The 19,740-nt window shown below is 37.4% G+C and overlaps 5 protein-coding genes across 5 annotated transcripts; 3 read left to right on the forward strand and 2 right to left on the reverse strand.

Moving 5' to 3' along the window:
- Window positions 1–47: 47 nt before the first annotated feature.
- On the forward strand, window positions 48–1,299 carry SYP112 (syntaxin of plants 112). Its single transcript, XM_088517441.1, has 2 exons — window positions 48–173; window positions 267–1,299. Exon 2 carries the CDS (start codon window positions 292–294, stop codon window positions 1,162–1,164), a length of 873 nt encoding a protein of 290 aa, XP_088373567.1. The 5' UTR covers window positions 48–173; window positions 267–291; the 3' UTR covers window positions 1,165–1,299.
- Window positions 1,300–2,031: 732 nt separating this feature from the next.
- Window positions 2,032–3,991, forward strand: LOC132188688 (Tetratricopeptide repeat (TPR)-like superfamily protein). Its single transcript, XM_059603214.2, has one exon. The coding sequence runs from the start codon at window positions 2,084–2,086 to the stop codon at window positions 3,989–3,991; it is 1,908 nt and encodes a 635-aa protein (XP_059459197.2). The 5' UTR covers window positions 2,032–2,083.
- A 56-nt stretch (window positions 3,992–4,047) lies between these two features.
- On the reverse strand, window positions 4,048–8,193 carry LOC132188689 (Galactose mutarotase-like superfamily protein). Its single transcript, XM_059603215.2, has 10 exons — window positions 8,067–8,193; window positions 7,780–7,890; window positions 7,457–7,570; window positions 6,762–6,813; window positions 6,114–6,251; window positions 5,771–5,869; window positions 5,390–5,487; window positions 4,724–4,831; window positions 4,541–4,622; window positions 4,048–4,269 (listed from the first exon to the last, which is right to left on the reverse strand). Exons 1-10 carry the CDS (start codon window positions 8,132–8,134, stop codon window positions 4,204–4,206), a joined length of 936 nt encoding a protein of 311 aa, XP_059459198.2. The 5' UTR covers window positions 8,135–8,193; the 3' UTR covers window positions 4,048–4,203.
- Window positions 8,194–9,050: 857 nt separating this feature from the next.
- On the forward strand, window positions 9,051–10,805 carry RUG2 (Regulator of chromosome condensation (RCC1) family protein). The gene is made up of 3 exons (XM_059601677.2): window positions 9,051–9,367; window positions 9,571–9,787; window positions 9,876–10,805. The coding sequence occupies exons 1-3, from the start codon at window positions 9,078–9,080 to the stop codon at window positions 10,677–10,679; spliced, it is 1,311 nt and encodes a 436-aa protein (XP_059457660.2). The 5' UTR covers window positions 9,051–9,077; the 3' UTR covers window positions 10,680–10,805.
- A 429-nt stretch (window positions 10,806–11,234) lies between these two features.
- LAC11 (laccase 11) lies at window positions 11,235–13,854 on the reverse strand. The gene is made up of 6 exons (XM_059601535.2): window positions 13,730–13,854; window positions 13,481–13,632; window positions 13,136–13,380; window positions 12,742–12,870; window positions 11,734–12,657; window positions 11,235–11,468 (listed from the first exon to the last, which is right to left on the reverse strand). The coding sequence occupies exons 1-6, from the start codon at window positions 13,826–13,828 to the stop codon at window positions 11,338–11,340; spliced, it is 1,680 nt and encodes a 559-aa protein (XP_059457518.1). The 5' UTR covers window positions 13,829–13,854; the 3' UTR covers window positions 11,235–11,337.
- Between the last annotated feature and the right edge of the window lie 5,886 nt (window positions 13,855–19,740).

Raw genomic sequence — 19,740 nt, forward strand, 5'->3', positions numbered from 1 at the left:
TACCAAAGATTTGATGAAGCCGTTTCTTATGGTTTCTATAGGTTCTAATATTTCTTGAGTGCATGTCTCAAACTTCATGCTAGTTATCTGTTTGATTCAGATCTCTTGGAGCAGTTATTCCGAGGGAATCAGTGAATCTTGGAAGTCGATCCAAATCTTTGAATCTTTCAAGGGTACACTTCCTGAATTTCTCTTCTAAAATCCATTGGGTTTTTATACTTCTTGGTTTGTGCCTCTAAATAGATTTTCTTGATATATTTTGGCAGGTGGGTTTTGCAGATTCTTGCAAATATGAATGATCTTATGACAAAATCGTTCTTAAGTTATGTGGATCTGAAGAGGCAGGCCCAGAAGGACCTTGAAGCCAATCTTGAAGACTCTGACGAACCGAACCTCTCTCAGTTCTTTCAGGAAGTTGATGCAATCAAGGCCGAAATGGAAGAGATCACCAATCTCTTGTTTGATCTTCAACACCTGAATGAAGAGACAAAGTCTACCCACAGCGCTAAAGTTCTTCGCGGGCTAAGAGACCGAATGGAATCAGACATGGTTGCAGTTCTCCGAAAAGCCAAGATCGTCAAGGCAAGGCTAGAAGCGCTCGACCGATCCAATGTGACCAATCGGAGAATCTCAGAAGCATACAAAGAGGGAACTCCGGTTGATAGGACAAGGATGTCGGTGACAAATGGTTTGAGAGTCAAGCTGAGGGAAATGATGAATGATTTCCAGTCCTTGAGAGAAAAGATTCTGTCGGATCACAAGGAGGATCTCAAGAGGAGGTACTACACTGCAACGGGTGAAGTACCAAGCGAGGAGGTGGTTGAAAAGATGGTTTCAGGGGCTGTGAGAGTTCAGTTATTTGAAGGGAAAACGGAGGTGGATTTAAGGAGTAAAGAGAGGCATGAGGCGGCCATGGATATTCGGAGGAGCTTGAACAAGCTTCATCAGGTCTTCCTTGACATGGCTGTTCTGGTTGAGACACAAGGGGAAAATGTTGATGATATTGAAGAGAATTTGGCGGGTGCGGGTAACTTTATCAGTGGGGGAACCAACAGTTTTTACTACGCCAGTCAAATGAAGAAGAACAAGAAATGGTTTTACTGGGTTTGTGCTGTAGTGCTGATTATAGTGTTGGTGTGCATCATTTCTTCGTTGGCTTCTTGATGGAACAGGGCAGAAAATCATCTGGAGACTGTAAAGTGGTTCATTGTTATGTAAATTCATCTCTAGTTGAGCTTTTCTGAGCTCATGGAGGTTTTTTTTCTTCTTTATTTCTTTTCTCTTTTAATGGCTTTTGGCTTTAGGTAGAATGATTCCTGTCTGGTAGACTCAGGTTGTCTTAGTTGATGGTAAATGTTCATAAAAATTAAATTTGCTTGAGTTGATTACTTGGTCAATTTTCTAAGGTAAGTGTCCCTCTTCCTTCTTGTCTGTTTTTATGCTGCTTCTTTTTCTTACCATATTTGAGTGGATTTGGCTGTTTTGCCGAAGCCTTATTAAGTAATGTGCCCATTTATCGTACTTAAATAATATCGGTTGACATGTTTTAAATAATTTACACATTTATTTTTTTTAAGTAACTAACATGAGAAGTTACTTAGAACAAGTCACATCAGAATATGATAAATGAGTGTGAATAATAAAATTACTCGTTAAAAAAAAAAAAAAAAAATGTTAAATACTGAATCGCTAGGCTAATGTGAATATGTGATAGTATTCATCAGCCTTTGATTTTTTTTTTTAAACAAAGGTTAATGAGCACTGTTATATTAGCGCAATAAGATTAGTGTGCAGCATAAGTCAATTTTGATATAAATATACTTTTTTTATTTTTTTATTTTATAAATAAAATAATAATAATAATAATAAAAGGTCACTTTTAAAAATGACGCAACAGCCGATATAGCATTACTCTTCTTTTGTCGAAGGCCAACAAAATTTCGACGTGATTGCTAAAAGGCGATATTCCTGTCAATATCAAGAACTTATCCTGGTTATAAAATATAAAAAGAACCTTATCCTAAAGCCTTAATGAAGTCATAGCCATAGAAACAATACCTCATTGTTTCATCGTCTTCTCATTATGAACCTCTTAACACTTTCGTCACCTGTCAACCATTCAATGGCACCCGTTTTGCTGAATCTACCAAGTCAGCTTTCCTTGGAATCAAATGTAGCACAGACCCTGTCTCTGCTTGAAAGATGTTCAACAATGGTGGAAATGAAGCAGATCCATGCTCACATTTATAAAACAGGTCTTATCGTAGACCCTCTCCCGATGAGCAGGCTCCTAGCTTCAAGCACCTCACCAGATTTTGGCAACTTGACCTATGCTCGGAAAGTTTTCGACAGAATTAGCAGACCCAATACTTTCATGTGGAACGCCATGATCAGAGGATACTCGAACAGCAATGAGCCAGAAGTAGCCCTGCTTCTGTACCATCAAATGCTCTTTCACTCAGTGCCACATAATGCTTACACCTTCCCTTTCCTGCTCAAAGCATGTTCCAGTCTGTCGGCTTTGGAAGAGACCAAACAAATACATGCTCACATCATAAAAACAAGCTTTGGCTTGGACATTTATGCCATGAATTCCTTGCTTCATGTTTATGCCATCTCTGGCAGCATCAAATCTGCACATCTCCTCTTCGAACGTCTTCCCCAGCGGGATATTGTTTCTTGGAACTCAATGATTGATGGGTATACAAAATGTGGCGACATAGAGATGGCTTGTGAATTTTTCAAAGATATGCCAGTAAAGAATGTGATCTCATGGACAGCAATGATGTCTGGCTTTGTTGGGGCAGGACTGAACAAGGAAGCTCTGAACCTTTTTCATCAAATGCAGATTGCAGGTGTCAAACCTGACAATGTGGCGCTCGCAAGCTCGCTTTCAGCATGTGCACATCTTGGAGCATTGGATCAAGGCAGACGGATCCATGCCTATATGGACAAAAACGGAATTGAAATTGATCCAATCCTGGGTTGTGTTCTTATAGACATGTATACCAAGTGTGGTGACATGGAAGAAGCTCTAGAAGTCTTCGTGAAACTTGAGAAGAAGGGTATCTATGCATGGACAGTGATAATCAATGGTTTTGCAATGCATGGTCGGGGACAAGAAGCTATTGATTGGTTTGTACAAATGCAGCAAGCAGGAATTAAGCCAAATTTGATCACCTTCACGGCACTTTTGACTGCATGTAGTCATGCAGGGTTGGTTGATGATGGGAAATCCATGTTTAAGAGCATGACAAAAGTTTATACGTTGAACCCGACAATTGAGCATTATGGGTGCATGGTAGACCTTCTAGGCAGAGCTGGATTGCTTATGGAAGCAAAAGAGTTAATTGAGAAAATGCCCTTCAAGCCAAATGCTGCCATTTGGGGGGCACTGCTCAACGCTTGCTGGATTCATGGACATCTCGAGTTAGGGAAACGGATAGGGAAAATCCTGATTGAAATTGACCCTGCACACAGTGGCCGGTACATTCACTTGGCAAGAGTTCATGCTGCAGCTGGGGAATGGGAGCAAGCATTTGAAGTGAGAAGCCAGATGAAACACCGAGGAGTTTCAAAACTTCCAGGGTGCAGTGCAATCAGCCTAAATGGTATTGTCCATGAATTTTCAGCTGGAGATGGGTCTCACCCACAGGTGGAAGAGATTTATCAGATGTGGAACCGGATTGCAGAGAAACTAAGAGAAGAAGGGTATAAACCTGCAACAGGGGACTTATTACTTGATCTAGAGGATGAGGAGAAAGAAAGAGCAATCCAGTATCACAGTGAGAAGTTGGCTGTTGCATTTGGGCTGATCAAAACAAAACCAGAGACAACTATTCGGATTTTTAAGAATCTTCGGGTGTGTGAGGACTGTCACACAGTAACAAAGCTCATCTCCAAGATTTATGTTAGGGATATTGTTGTACGAGACAGAATTCGTTTCCACCATTTCAAGGGAGGGAAATGTTCTTGTGGAGATTACTGGTGAGAGAGAGAGAGCTCAAATGCATCACTCAGTGGAATCTATAATGTATAGAATGGAAATACCAATCAAAGACATGTCAATTTAAATAGGAACTTTGGACAAGCCATATTATTTGTTTGTATAACTGGAAAACTTTGCAAAACTCAAATCAAAATACTGAAATTAAGACAGTAAGTCAATTGTCAACAAATTTAGCAACAGTGCTTAGCTACTCTTCAGTCAATGCTAAGATGCTGTGTCGCTGTCCAAGATTGTTCAGGCCCTAGCTGAACGCTTCCAATCTGAATAGGGAATGAAAAGATGCAGATATTTGATAAGTCTCTAGCATCAGGAATAACATACAAATATTGTCAATCAGCAGGGCACTTTGTTGCTGAATGATAAAGAAAAAGTAGATAAAACCAGTTTAGATGCTATTTTCCAATAAGCACTCTGTTGACTGAACTGGCTGGTTTGAATCGTTTGATGCATCATCAAGCCAGCAGTCAGTATCAAGAATACAGACACAAATCTAGGCAGTTTAACTTCGGAAAGAATATGGATATTTATTACCTGAGCATTTTCAACACAAACAAAATCTCTGTAGCAAGCTTCCATCTGCAGATGAGGGTTCCACAAAACAGCATCTGTCCAACTGCATGGGTAAGGAAAGAAAGCAAAAAATGTCAAGCAAAGATATATTGATGACAGATTTTGGTGGAACCAAATTTAAGGCATCAAAGGTTTGCAACTCACTTGGTGTTCTTGATAGATATTTTATCACCCAAGCCATTATCAAGTTGCAATTCATTAGGGGCATTCAGATAGACGCAATCTACAAATCCAGGAAAAGTGACCAAATCCCTGTATTGTTAAGAATGTCAGAAGATGCATAAAAGTCTTTCTGAAAAATTCATTAAGAGATTGATGCAAAACGTAAGGAGTTACGAGAATTCATGCTATCCTCAACTGTTTCCAATAGCGGTTAGAATAAATTAGGCAAATCATACTTTACTACCCAAAACTACCAGCCCTGTTGCAGTGTCCCCACCAAACCCTAATCTGAAAGAATTGTTGCAATTTGTCCCCTATGGTCCAAATCAGGTGTTAAGTGTGACAAACAGATTTGCACGTGACCAACCAATAGAACAGTAGAATCTCATTTCTGGTCTTACAAAATATCCAAGTTATCGCTCTTGAGGATGCCTATGCAAAGAAAGCCCTCCTTAAGTATTGCTTAACATTTTCTTAGCTCACAAATGACACCATTACAGTAGTAATTAACGAACTGCTTATTTTGTAAGTGAAATCTATATTGCAGACTTTTACCAGCTAATGACTAAATAAAAAGCAAAACATTTTAAATTTAATCCGCTCTTTAGTTGAATATGGGAAATTCATTATTTGAAAGATGATACAGACCTTTCTTCGTTACCCTCCAATGGATTCTTAGGATCTGGATCTTTATTCAGAGTTTTGCACCCTTTCAAACCTCTAACAGATGCCCCTGTCACAGAAGCCTACATGAAGATGATGAAATTTAATATAATAATTTGCAACTAATTTTGCAAGCAGATGTAATGCAACTGAATTCCCAAATACCATGTGTGTTAAGGATGAAATACGCAAGTCATTTTCAGGATCTCAAAATGAAATCATCTAGCAATTGCCTCGTATCTTCTTTCTTCCAATTTTAATCTTAAGTTCTTCCACCACTAAAAGTAACAGTAAATGAAATCTTATTTTGGTTCAAACCAGGAGGATGATAAATGGGTCTCTTGAGCACAAAATGATGTTACTTACGTGGAAGTATGTATGCAAGGCCGTACTGAATGAAAATGGCTTATTGTCTGTATTTGTAATTGTTAGTTCGGTGGAAAGGCTTTTTGTAGTTAGAATGACCTGCAAAGAATTGAGCAAATAGTAAGTTATATTTGAAACCACATATTATTCAAAATGCAATATTTCATGAAGAATCTAGAAGATACTAATGCTATAACATGAAACCAAAGAAGCTAATTAGCTACACTCCATTAACGGGTAAAATTGCATCTATTGTATACATGGTACATGCCCAGGTGATGATTAGTTATCAGTGTCGCATAGCTTTAACATTATTTACATAAGAGGGAAGTGACCAACTGACCTTGTATAAAGCTTGAAAGCTGAAATCCCACATGGAACGACTATAAGGACCATCCTTTAGTAATAGAGTTATGACAGGATTTCCTTCCACATTTTCAGAATCAACAACGGACCAATCCACATTCCTTGCAAATCCATGCTGTTAATTACATAAAACATCTCCAGCGTTCAAGCAAATAAATAATTAGAAACAAGAATAAAGTAACATGCGTAATTATTGGCAAATGCTAGAAGGTTTTCAAATAGAAAATCTTCAGGCTCTCGCAGGAATTGACTAGATAGGAAGAGTGCAATCATCCCTCACTTTTGGCTAGACTAGAACTTCTACCAATATTAGGATATACTTTTGTATCAATATAGCAATCAATCCAACCCTAATATCAATTTCAAGTGCTAGTAACTTAGGCATGAAAAGATCCATTGATAGCCAGCTGGTGAAGTGTTGACTGTAGCAGCTGTAGTAAAACTAATGGGCTTGCTGCTTCCCAAAATCATGTATTCAATAGTTCATTAGAAATCAAATCATATCATGCAGTATACTTTCTTTTCTTTTTTTAATTTTTTGTTCATGAGCTTGTACCATACGGAACGCAGGGAAATAAATATGGAGACTATTAATGGAGCTGGGCACAACTATAGAAGGCCATACCTGCTGCATTGGGCCAGGTCCAAACTGTGGGAAACAATGAGGAAGTCCTCCACTATTCCAAGAAAGACATAGTCAGTATCTAAGAATCCTAAGTTTTCAGGTAATAATAAAATTCAATACATGCACTGTATTAAGTTGTTACAGAAATTTGTGACTCCAAAAACACTGACAGAATTACTCTTTTGTCTCAATAATTCCCTTTAAACATTGAAAATGTAGGATATAAATTCTCTTTAGCCATTATAATTTTCCAGACACAAAGATATGTAGGGTTTGGGCACTTTTTTCATTGTGATGCACCCCAAGTGAAGCTTATCTGTGATCCTTTTTTTCGGTCATCCTTTCCAATTCAGTACATCTAACAAATTCATTTGATGATAATTTCTTGAACCATATTATCTTAAATAATGTCAACTGGCTTCAACTTGTGACCTCTTAACTGAGGTCACATGCAAAGCTCAACAGATACCAACTGTGCATCAGCTTGTTGGTATCAGTTTCTCAAATTTGGACAGACAGAAACTTCAATTATTGGAAGATGGTGACCAAACATAAAGATCAAATATCAAATATCTGACTCATAAGCCAATATGCTACATAACTCAAACCTCTATATCCAGCAATGGAGCAAACAAGTACAAAAAATGGAGGAAAACTACTCAGAGTTCAAGGTATGAGAGTGGCAGGAAGACAACCTGATTGGTTTTTTCTTATTAAACACAGCATCTGGCCGAACGAAAAGGAGGTCCTTTCCATTTGCAACTTTCCAAGACGTGACACAACCTCCAAATAAATACACATCAGCCTCGCTGCACAGAGCAAATTCAATCATCTTTTAGTACATTTTGAAACATCGGAGTTCTTAAAATCTCAACTATTTAAACCTCTAATTTTAAAGGATGTTAATTAAATTATTAACTAAGCTTTTGGGTAATCGATGGTTTAACAGTAAACGATCAACATTTGGGAAAAAATCGATAATCTTTCCATTCAATTAAAAATAAGAACCCGCACGCACCTTCCACCAGCAGAAGTGAGCACAACCTTGGGCAAGCTCCCTTCCCCTTCTGTGACTCTCACACCCATTGCTTCTTTGCTCACACTTGCATACGCCACACCGGAATAATACCTGTTCCAATAATCGTTTCCGTTTTGTTTCCTTAAATTTCGCGAAGTGTCCTATTCAATCGAAATCTGATTTGCTGCCGCATTAAACAATAATGGCAACCTATGTTGTCGTAAGCCGTAGGTGGAATTACATTCCTCAAAGATAACGAATTAAACAGAAATTATAGAGAAACTCACCGGTTGACTCGTCGAAGGTTGGGAGGGCTTAGGGTCGGGAGCGAGAATACCGTAGAAACCATCGCCATCTTCTTTAAACGGTACTTATGGTGTCTCTGCTTCACACACTCAGTAATGGCTGTAGTCGTTTATGCCGTTGGTGTTATTCTGCTTTGTCAAAATTCGGATATTCTTTTTTTCTTTTCTTTTTTTAAGAAAAAAAATAATAACTTTAGATCTCCAATTCTTAATTTCATTTTCATTTTAATAATAAAAATTATTGTAAAAAATACAATTATGCTTGTTAAGCTTTTATTTTTATTTTTAAAAAAAAAAAAAATTGATGGCCATACCACCTCTTAATAAGCCGATAGCCACAACTACTCTGCTCAGAGAGATTGTGAGCCATATCTTATGTTGAGTAATACTATTTAATAGACTCTCATATGATTGTTATACAATTATGATGATGTGGTAGAGAAAATTAACATTTGAATCAACAAATACTTGTAAAAATTAATGGTTGATATTCGCTACCATATTATCATAATTGTATGAAAGTCGTATGAGAGTCTATTAAATATTATTTCTCACTTGCGGTGGGAGGTGATTATAGCTCCACTTCATCTAATCGTGGTGACCATGAGCCACCTTATGTGAAAGGAGAGGGAGGTCTCGAATTTAGAATTAGTCTAAATTTGGCTTGTCTCTAATTAAAAAACATTAAAAAAAATTTTGTGAAAAAACAAACGGTTAAGATTACAAAATTGAGAACTAATTCTAATTATTTGTCACCATAAACAAACTTGGTAGTGTTTTTTACAAAATATCCTAAGTAATATCGGATTTTTTTGGCACTTTTTTAAATTAATATTTTTCTTCTTCTTTTCATATTCTGCGTGGGCCATTTTGGGCTTTTGTTCATATGAGTATACAAGGCCCAAGCTTAGTGTACGACCCAATCAAGCAAGCCTAGCTAAATCGCATAGCAGCAGGAGGGAAGAAGAAGAAGAAAGAAGTATTGGGGGGTAAATGTTGAAATTGCGAGAATTTAGGGTTTGGAGGGAAGGGTTTGGAAGATGGATGAGCAGCGCGGTGATGAGCTTTGGGGATGGGACCCAGGGTGCTCTTGGGCTGCCCACAACGGTGACGGGGCTTGTTGGCGACGCTTACGAGCCCACTCGGATCCCTGGGCTCCCCTCCGACGTGACCAGTGTGAGTGCGGGACACTACCACTCCTTGGCCGTCACTTCACTAGGTCAGATTTGGTCTTGGGGTCGAAACAACGAATCCCAGCTCGGCCGCGGCCTTCTTGCTCCTAGGTCAATCCCTCTCTCCCTCATTTTCCTTTTCATCCAATTTTGATGAAGTTGTGTATTGGAGTTGAGATAAACATTTAGCAGAGACGTCCTAATGATTTATGGATACGTGCTTGATGGGTTCTGATCGTGAGTGGTTCATATCCAATTTTACATGGAAAGAAAAACATTACATTACTGATTATCAAAATTTGAATTTTTAGCAGAGACTCGTGGAATGAACCGAAGAGAGTGCAAGGGTTGGATAAAGTGAGAGTTTGTGCTGCATTTGCATCTGGGGTCATTTCTGCAGCCATTGGAGATGATGGGTCTTTGTGGGTGTGGGGGAGGTCGAAGCGTGGACAGCTTGGGCTTGGAAAAGGAATCGTCGAGGCGGTTACACCTTCCAGAGTTGAAGCACTTGCGGGAGAAAAGATAGCCAAGGTGGGGCTTTTATTTGAGTAAGGCATCATGGTTTATAATTTGCATGAGCTTGTGGGAAACATTGTTGAGGTGCATCTTCATTTGATAGGTGTCATTTGGTTGGGGGCATGCACTTGCAGAGACTGAGGATGGGAATTTGTTTGGCTGGGGTTATTCAGCTGATGCTAGGCTAGGAAAGATTGGGAATTCTTTTGAGACGTCTCCTTTGGATTCAACTGCGGGTATATCAGAAAACAGGGGACAACTCTCGAGCTCGACAATCGAAGTCGCCGAGAAGCTGGTTTTAGAAGGAATGGAGAAAGAGGAAAACATGCCAATAGTTTGGGAACCTTGTTTAGTTGAAGAACTACATGGTGTTGAAGTTGTAGACATTGCGTGTGGGCTTGATCATTCCTTGGTGCTTTGCCGTAATGGCGCCCTGTTGAGCTGTGGGAGCAACATATATGGTCAGTTGGGCAGAGCAAAGCAAGATTTGGGAATGTTGCCAGTTGACATAAGCTTTATTCCCGTGTCTATAGCATCAGGTCTTGGCCATTCTTTGGCAGTTTGCAAGGTTGCATCATCGGATACTATGGGAGATGCAACAGGCATTGTTTCATGGGGATGGAATCACAGTTCTCAGCTGGGAAGGACAGGGCCAGAGAATGTCCCATTGGAGGTTGAAGGATTGGGTGAGGAAATTCCTGTCTCAGTGTCAGGAGGGCGTGTACATTCCATTGCTCTCACATCTAAGGGAGAAGTGTGGGTTTGGGGCTGTGGCAAGAATGGCAGGCTTGGGTTAGGAAGCTCCTGTGATGAAGCTGAGCCAATTTTGCTCGACTCTTTACAAGGCTGCGAGGTTTTACAAGTTGTCTCAGGATTTGATCATAATCTAGTCCTGATTGCTGAATGATGTTAGCCTTAATAGAACGTCTGTGACTAAATTTTTCCCCTTTCTATGTCTCTGATATGGCTTGTTGGATTCTTGAAATTATAGTAGCTTTCATGTATTTGAATATAAATTAAATTATTAAATTCATTCATTCATGTTAATTTAAACTTTTAAGATAAGTAGTGATTTAATTTAGTATCAAAACAAAGGTTCTGAATTCGAACTTTGTTTTGATCATTTATCTTCAATTTCAATTCAATTTTATCTTGTGTTTCATTTCCTTGAACAAAAGGGGGAAACAATCGAGAATTGTTTTATTAAATAATCAAATTTATCTGTCAAATTTTATTATTAATTTTCTCACCGTTAAGATGTTATCTTGTGAGTTTGTAAGAGGTTGTTGCGTGCCTGCTCACAAAAAACGTTACGATTACAAGTCCTATAAGTTGTTTTAGAAGTTAGAAGTGATAAAGTGGACTAAAACAAGTTGTATTTATAATACATTTAACTTGGAAATTACAACTTTTTGACTTCCAAGCAAATCTTCAAATCATTTTTTGTAATTATTTCCTCAAATTTTACACTTGCAACTTTTGCAGGACGAAAGTAGAAAGCAGTTCCCACATAAAAATGTGGTTATACACAAACACACCATTCATTTTTGAAAACTCTACAAGGGCTAGCATGGTGGAAGATCCTTGGGCGGAGGGAGAACAGATTGATCTGGTCCTGCTCCATCTTCTACCAGAAATGCCGTTTTCAATCCCCAACCAGTATGGAGCTCCAAATGACAATGCATAAACCAAACACCTAGACAGTCACGTTAGGAGCATTAGTGCAATGATGCTTATTTGCAAACCACAAATTTTCAATTTCCAGTTTTTTTCTCTCAAAAAGATAATTGAAGAGGGATTAAAATCTCCTGGAATTTCCTGTTTGAGAGAATTCGGTAGAGAATTTTAGAGGATCGGAATCCTAATAAAAAATGGGGAAATTTTGAGAGACGAAATTATATAGTTTATTAAAGTGAATATGTTGAATTGTAAACTCTATTGGTGCACTTTGCTAAAAGTACCTGGATTATCAGCTCTGAACCGAATGGCAGTCCAACCGCCTGTGGGAACTCCAACTGTATTTCTTTCAATAGGATCAACCAAGTTGTACTTGGCCGGATCTTTTGCGGGATCGAAATTTCCGATACCTGTCCCGACGACAAAGAAGTTATAGCCATGGAGATGGAATGGATGCGATTCAACTGTTAGAAGATTAGTATCTTGTAGCACCAGCTCCACCGTAGAATTAAAGGCAATTTTGCCAATCCTTGTTCCCGTGGCAGTTTCAAGATTTGCTGTAAGTGGTGCACCAGTATAGTTGAAAGGAGTTAGAGGCTTGTCAGGGAAATCAGTTCTAAATACTCCTTTAATGTTGAAGTAGTGAGCTTGGAGAAGGGCAGTTTGGGGCATCACAAAAGAGATGTTATTCAAGGAAGCAAGGAATTTAGTTCCATTGACACATGTTGGGCAAGAATTCTTTCCAAAACCCACAGTGTAAAAGAGGTTTCTATCAACTTTGAGGGGAACATTGGCAGGATACTGTGCAGAGTTTAAGCTCTTAATCTTCTCATTGTAGCTCAAAGCAAAAGCTGTGTCATTGGATGCCGGCAACAGGGGAAGCGTGGGGAGGACGGTGTTTGGAACGCCTTTGTATTGGAATATTGCGGTGGCAGTTTTATTGTCTATGGCAAGTGGAGCATCCATGAAAGGCCTGGTGGCCATGAAGTATCTGCTAGGGACTTGGTTAGCTTGGACCAAGACGTTTGTGGTTTGGCCAGGTGCAATAAGTATAGCCTGAGTGGTGAATGGCTTTGTGTAAACTGCATCAACCTCCACTACTGTCATGCTGTGACCAGCAATAGCAAAGAAAAGCTCATCGTTGAGGGCAGCGTTGACGATCCTTAGGAGATACGTTTTGCCTAGTTCAACCTCCATCACAAAAGTATCTGCGACAAGTAATTAAAAAAAAATGAAGGATTCGAAGTAAAGCTAAACATGTAAAATATTTAATTAATACGATTCGTATTTACGTTTTTCAGAGCATGGAAAAAGTGGCCCCGGCTTTCCGTTGATTGTGTGCGCATCAGACATATTCGGCGGCAAGCCCATTTTGGCCCCTTTCTTCTCAACCTCTTCCACATCCGCATGCCACCATTCTCCTGCAAAACAATAAGAATTACAGAAATAAATCTCCCGTGGTTTTTTAGAATCGAATTCCCCATAATTGGATTGCTAGCAATTTGGACAGTGAATGTAAAAGAATATTTATAACAACCCAAAAATTTGCTTGGACTAGTGGCCTTATATTTGCTCTCACATTTGCTTCGAAATTGTTAGAAGTCCAAATAGCAAAATTGCTAGAATCTTTATCGGGCTTTTTTGTTCCTTTACATAGAAGCTGAGTCTTAATTAGTTGAAACTCACCGAACACAATTTCAAATTCTTGGTGCGGCTGTGGGAAAGGAAATGGGGTGCCAGGCTTTGGCATGATAACAAATGCACCGTAGACTGTAGCCCTCAGCCAAAGAATATGTGCATGCCACCACAATGTTCCCCTTTGTCCTGTTACATTGAAGTCATAACTGTAGCTGCTCCCGGTCTGGATTGGGCACTGTGTAACGTAAGCTGGTCCATCAGCCCAACCATTTCTATATTGCTTCAATCCATGCCTGCAAAAATCTCCAAACAAGCCATTAATAAATTATAAAATAAAAAAAGGTGGGAAAATCCCAGTTTAATTTGTATGATCAGCAATTATATCGTACGTACCAGTGAATTGACATGTTATATTGCGCATGGTTTGTTACGTTGATGATAACTCTATCTCCCTCTCTAGCATATATTGTAGGCCCTGGATATCTCCCATTAACGGTAACAATAGGCTTTGCATGGCACAATCTGCTCACGTTCTTCACTTGAATCTGAAAAAAAAAAATGGAAATGAATTGAAGAAACCCGTCATCAACAGAGCAGATAGCTAAACTTTGTGCATGTGATGATATAATACAACAAACGCACATCAAATTGGTACTTCTTTATGGCTGCTTCAGCTGGGAAAGAGAATAAGCCAAGAAATCCAAAGAAAAGAAAGGCGACCCCAGAGAAAACTCTAGCCATTTTTGTCTGTGAAAAAGGCTTCTGGGGTTTAGTGTTTGTAGGGATCGATGTGCAATGGAGGTACAGATTTGAGGTATATATGAATGTGTGGAGATAATGATTGGGTATCCACAAGCTCTCTGTCTTGAAGGGTTTAAGGCTGCTGATTAGGTAGGAATTGTGAAGGAGTTGTACATCAAAGCTTGTAAGCAAAATACTGATAGAGACTTGCAACGATTGACTGACGTAGAGGCTGAGATTGCTAAGCCAAAGAAGTTCTCACAAACGTGAGGGTAATTTATATTAATTTTTTTTTTACTTAAAATATTTGATGATTTTGGTCATGAGAGGTACATACAGCCAACCCATGCCCCCAGGATGCACAAACTAAGCTTTATCGTCAAGGAAAAGGAATAAGCTTTTGGATGAAGATACTGTCAAGGATGATCTTTTTAGCATCCAACGGAAATATTCCTCCCAATTAGTCTTAACGGTGATAAGTACTGTAAAAGAGTTGAAATATTTTAGGATTTTGCTGATCTGGTGTAATATATTTTATTCGAATGGTTCAAACAATTTTTTGGAACTAACCCCGAGTATTACTCGATTTGCGTGAAAGAGAGACGTTTTACACATGTTCAAAGTTTACTCAACAAAGGTATAAGTACACAAAGTAGCCATAACTCAGAGGGATTTCCTCGTCATAAAAAAAAATAATAATAAATAGAGACTACTGATCGAACGATATTAAATGGTGGTTGTCAGTGACGGCAAAGAGGTAGTTGGCCACTCCTAAAGATTAGTTTGGAAAAAAGATGATTCCACCACCAACAGCCACCCTTTAGCATCTTATCGACACCATTTTTTCTTATTTTTATTTGCTATCATGATTTGAACAAACCGTTTATTTTTAAAAGAATTACTCAGACAAAATAGATTGCACACCAAATCTCTGTCCAATTAAGGAGTTACTGTAATTGGGTTGCTCATGCAATGATGGAATCCTTGGCAATATCAGAATCATGCTTTTTACTAAATTTGTATACAAAATTAAAACAGAAGCTAGCCTTCCTCTCCATACGCTTAAAGTAGTTGTGGCTCTTTTAGCTTGGTAAAGAGTTCATTCTTCTTACTATTTAAGCCGCTTCGTGGAGGAATTTCATATTGCTTCCCACCATCCCATTAAAGGTGAAGGAACTGAAATCTTAAAGCAAAGGAATGAGAGAACCATTATATATTTTTCCAAGGGTCCCATATATATCCCATGTATAATATATGTATTTATATTATGCGTGTGTGTGTGTTTTTTTTATTATATATTTGTCTGTGTAGACGTATCATGGTGGGTTTGATTTTTTTAATGATGGTGTAAATAGTTGATTTTAGAAAAAAGAAAAAAAAAATCCATTAATTACTGAAAAAGATCATTCAATGTCTCGTTAACGAAGACCTTTCTTCTAATACCCTGGACAAAGTCGTTAGGGGTGCATGGTCTCTTCATGCTACTGTAGAAGGCATCCATTCTCTGTATCCAGAAACATGTTGGAGCGAATGCATGTGGGTGAATGCTTAAACTGACAATATATCACAAATTAAATCATTTATTTAATAATTTTATTAAAATTAAATAAACGGTAGAGTCAAAGTTTAGACTTTGAATCTCGAAGCACCTATTATCTCAAAAGTTTAAAAAGTAAATTTTTTTTGTCTTTTTGATTGATTGAACAAGTTTGGATTACATATACAATACAAAAGAGAACTTATGAATTCGTGAATGGAGAGGGATTCGAACCCCCGCCCCCTCCCCCCCTCCCCCTTCCTCCTCCTCCTGGTATTCCTACCAATACTTCGGTTTTAAAGACCGACGCTTTCAACCGTATAACCCAAACAAGATGTCCAAGTAAGAACATTCATGCCCATACTAATAAACTATTCATACCAAAAGGGTTATATCCGTTGATAAGTTGTGAAAATTTTGACCTACTAAAAATAATAAATTTAATTATTTAATTAATACCTCAAAAAAAATAAAAAAAATAAAAGCAAGCTCATTTAGTAGATGCTTAAGAAAGGATGAAATAATAAAGAAAGAAATTTTTTGGATTATTAGGTTGGGCCAACAGGTACCTAAGTTGGACCTAAAACCTTGAGAGGATAGCATGTATTAGTCAGGCCCGAACTTCTGGGACACAAATTCTGGTCCAAAAGGCCCGAACATCAACATGGATGGACTATAAATGTGTGGTTTATAAACTCCCCCAAAAAAAAAAAAAAAAAAAAATCCAAGGAAAATTAAATGTGTGTAATATTCTTAATAATGATTAATGAAATGTTAAAAGAATATCAAGCCAAAGACAAGAACAGTACACTTAGGGGTGCACCAAAACAACCTTAATTAACAAGAAAACCAGGAAAATCGCTTGTGCTTAATTAGAAGAGAAAAATAGGACCAATACTTTCCTTACCCAAATAAAGTTACATAGATGTTTTGTGTAATTACTCTACCTTATAACATGGAGCGCCACATGTGCTTCAAAGTTATTCATTATTTTTGGGATTAACATTTAAGAGATGATGTGGATATGCTTGTTTCATCCGTCTAATTAATGCAACGATTTTTTTTTTTTTTTTTTTTTTTGGTGTGGTGTATGCATGCATATCTAAAAATTAGCAATTGGAAAAAATGTAATTTAATTCGTAAGTTTCTAATTTTGACAATTAAGTACTTATATTATTTTTTTCTGCGCAAATAAGGAAAGAATTACAATGATTAGAACACTGAAAAAATGGTGGACTCTCCGACAACAGACCAAAAATAAATAAAAATGCAAGAAATACAAGAGAAAAAGTAAGAAATTGGTCATAGAATGACCCGATTCTCTCATTAAGGGCTACAAAAAGCAGTTTAAGCGCCAAAACAGAAATTACAGGTGTAATTACATGACCGTCTCAAAATCCTTCGACCTTAATTTGATACTGTATTAATACATATAAACCCTAAATGCCAAATAAGTTAGGAATCTTTTCAGGAAGAAATTGGAATGAGAGGTTCCAGGGTAGAAGGTGGTGATACCCAGTCGGGCCATATAGGTATAGTATTTTGGCCATGACTGTTTATTTAGTCTAAAGTCGTCACATCTACAACTGTTACAAATTGAGTGCCAAACAACCAAAAACCAATTAATAGGGTAAATAGGTTTGAAAATATTGCCCACCAAGAAAGCAACTTTCCCAAGCACCGACGACCCTTTTTTTTTTCTTATTGGTTTTCTAATTATGCTGTTTGTCAACGCTTTAATAGAATCCATTCCATAACCTTAAATAGAACTTTTGGATAAGAGGGAATGATTAACATTAATCAAGTGAGATTATGACCATTTAGGGGAGGACTCTCATGAGCATAAAAACACAATCCCAAAGGTTAAGGTAGACAACTAGACATAATCTTTCTTTTCTAAGCTTTATTTCCTTTGTTTCTTGGAGTTTTAGAGCTTTTTGGCCATCACCGTTAACTTAAGCATTTGAGGTATCTTGTGTTGTAAGCGTTTGAGGTAAACTTTTCTTATTTTATAAGTACTTTGTTCCGTTTGATTTGAAATCTGAAGAATTAATTTTAACGCTATCACAGTAAAAAAATTGTGAGATTTGAATTATTCTATTGCTTGTAAAATAGTTTTAAATTTGTGTTTTTTAATTTATTTTGTAAGAATGAGTTGCTAAACTCTATATTTTTCTTTTCTAGTAAAATTAATTGTAAAAAGAAGAAAAGGTTTGAGACCCCATTAACTTCCACACACTTACTATAATTATTCACCTTTATATGCATGCAATTCCGTGTGCAGCATCATGAATCCTCTGGCAAAAGAATTGATTAGGTACTGTCTATAGTCGGATTTACTATTTAGGCCCCTGCAAATTGCAGGTAACGAGATCCCTGCAATTCCTTGAATTACACTTGCAATTGCAAAAATCCAAGCTGTTTTATTTAAAAATAAACTGTTTAAATTAGGCCACTTTAATAAGAAAATAATAATAAGAATCAATTAAATACCCTTTAAGATACCAAGCATTCGACCCCCCTCACCTCACCTTTACAGAGTTTTAAGAGTGTGATTGAGGTAAGTTAATCACTTGATGGGTGTAATGTGACCACCTCTAAAGATTCGAGAGTGGTTTTCCATAACGCATAAGATACCGGCCACCACCCTTAAATATAAAGGGGTAGTCGGCCCACTCAAATCATACCCTTAGGATACTCAACCAATCTATGTAGGGTTAAGCCACTGTCTCAAGTGGTAGCTTGACTATGTACCTTATATAAAGGGTGGGTGGTCCAACTATCTATTAATTTCTTTTGATATTTCTGAATATCGTTGTATAGTATGTGGTCCAACTATCGATTAGTTTCTTTTGATATTTTTGAATACCGTTATATAGTACACCCACATGTCCGTTGGGTTGATACAACATTACTATTTTGCTAATAAGAATTGATAGACATTATCACGTTAGCTTAATGAAATATAAGTATAGTATATAAGATTGCTTGTGACACAATTAAAGCCGTGCATTTTGAAGGAAATGCTTAAATCTATAGAATTACAAGTAGCCCAATGGTCCCAATGTATCCACAGCTTCATGGGACATGTCAATTGTCGATTGTCAGCTGGCAATCAAGGGGATGGAAATTAAAGACTTTTTTACAAGTTGATGGAATATGCCATGGCTGTCAACTTTCACACAGAGATCGAGAATGATCGAGGAGCCTCAGTGTCATACAATCCTCCAACTAATACCAGCCCGGCATATATAAAATTCATAGACAATAAGAGCAACCATTGTAAAAGTGGATCTACGTGGGCCTCCACAACCTCAGCCAACCAGACAACTAAGCCTCGACAATAATCATCAACTCCTTAGCTTTTAACGTGCACCAACATCTTCTTTTTTTTTTTTTTAATTTTTTAATTTTTCATTGTTGTTATCTTCTTCTTGGTCCCCATTCCAAATGGAAGGTATGCCAGTCTTTGTTCTTTGATAACTGTAAACAGCAAAGCCAAAAATGCCCAGCCAAGCTTCACCTACTTGTGTACTTGGAGTCTACAAAGTCTAAGGCCCCTTAAATTCCATTAAGATTTCGTCAATTTGCATGGCCCATCGATTTTATAGGAATTCTTTCATATTTGTTGTTTAGATTATTGATTATACGAACAGTAAAATTGTCAGAAATCTTGATTCTCTTAAAATTGTTGACTCGTGTTAGATAACAGTGAATTTTCTTGTGTGCCGATCAATATTTCATTTTACAATTCGAAATAAATTTTATAAATTTAATGGTATATGAACCGTTTTAATTCTTCTTACTTAATCTTCAATAGGGTAAGATGCTATTATAGTGATGCTTATAAGTTATAAATGAAGTGTGGCCATCCAACCTTCCCTTTAAAAAAAAAACTAAAATGATACAATTGTCTCTTAAATCCTCCTTTTAGACTTTTGCCATGCAACTGTCTCGTACATCACAATGCAAAGTATTTGACTACAAGTCTATTTTCTCTTCACAAATCCCTAAATTTTTTTATTTAAATTGTCAAACTTCATATTTTTAGGCTCAGAACGTTCACATTCGGCTTAACAAAATAGCCATGTAGCTAAAAGCTCATCTTACTTGGCTCAACAGAGTATTCAACCAGGGACGGATGAAAGGGAGGACTGGCAGGTGCCCAAATGACAAAAAAAAAAATTTATGGTTAATTTTTTTTTTTTTGGCTAATGGCCCCCGTTCATTAAATTTTTTCAGCCATGGCCCCTACCCATTCTCAAGGCTGACTTCGTTCCTATACTCAACTATTTATTGTCCAAATGGATAGACTTCAAAATTAACTTAAATAAATAAATTTTGTATTAATTTTAATAATTTGGACAGAAAAATT

The sequence above is a fragment of the Corylus avellana genome, chromosome 6, assembly GCF_965113065.1.
Source record: "Corylus avellana chromosome 6, dhCorAvel1.hap1.2, whole genome shotgun sequence".
Taxonomy (NCBI): domain Eukaryota; kingdom Viridiplantae; phylum Streptophyta; class Magnoliopsida; order Fagales; family Betulaceae; genus Corylus; species Corylus avellana.

Bases quoted from the DNA above. Each gene is read 5' to 3' on its own strand.
- SYP112 (XM_088517441.1), top strand. From the start codon at position 292: ATGAATGATCTTATGACAAAATCGTTCTTAAGTTATGTGGATCTGAAG.
- LOC132188688 (XM_059603214.2), top strand. From the start codon at position 2,084: ATGAACCTCTTAACACTTTCGTCACCTGTCAACCATTCAATGGCACCC.
- LOC132188689 (XM_059603215.2), bottom strand. From the start codon at position 8,134: ATGGCGATGGTTTCTACGGTATTCTCGCTCCCGACCCTAAGCCCTCCC. The intron at 6,814-7,456 runs GTTGTCTTCCTG...TTCTTGGAATAG, and splicing joins AATAAGAAAAAACCAATCAG to TGGAGGACTTCCTCATTGTT. The intron at 5,870-6,113 runs GTCAGTTGGTCA...AATTCTTTGCAG, and splicing joins GCTTTCAAGCTTTATACAAG to GTCATTCTAACTACAAAAAG.
- RUG2 (XM_059601677.2), top strand. From the start codon at position 9,078: ATGTTGAAATTGCGAGAATTTAGGGTTTGGAGGGAAGGGTTTGGAAGA. The intron at 9,368-9,570 runs GTCAATCCCTCT...AATTTTTAGCAG, and splicing joins CGCGGCCTTCTTGCTCCTAG to AGACTCGTGGAATGAACCGA. The intron at 9,788-9,875 runs GTGGGGCTTTTA...TTCATTTGATAG, and splicing joins CGGGAGAAAAGATAGCCAAG to GTGTCATTTGGTTGGGGGCA.
- LAC11 (XM_059601535.2), bottom strand. From the start codon at position 13,828: ATGGCTAGAGTTTTCTCTGGGGTCGCCTTTCTTTTCTTTGGATTTCTT. The intron at 12,871-13,135 runs GTGAGTTTCAAC...ATTGTTTTGCAG, and splicing joins AGAATTTGAAATTGTGTTCG to GAGAATGGTGGCATGCGGAT. The intron at 11,469-11,733 runs GTACTTTTAGCA...GTGACTGTCTAG, and splicing joins GTTCAGAGCTGATAATCCAG to GTGTTTGGTTTATGCATTGT.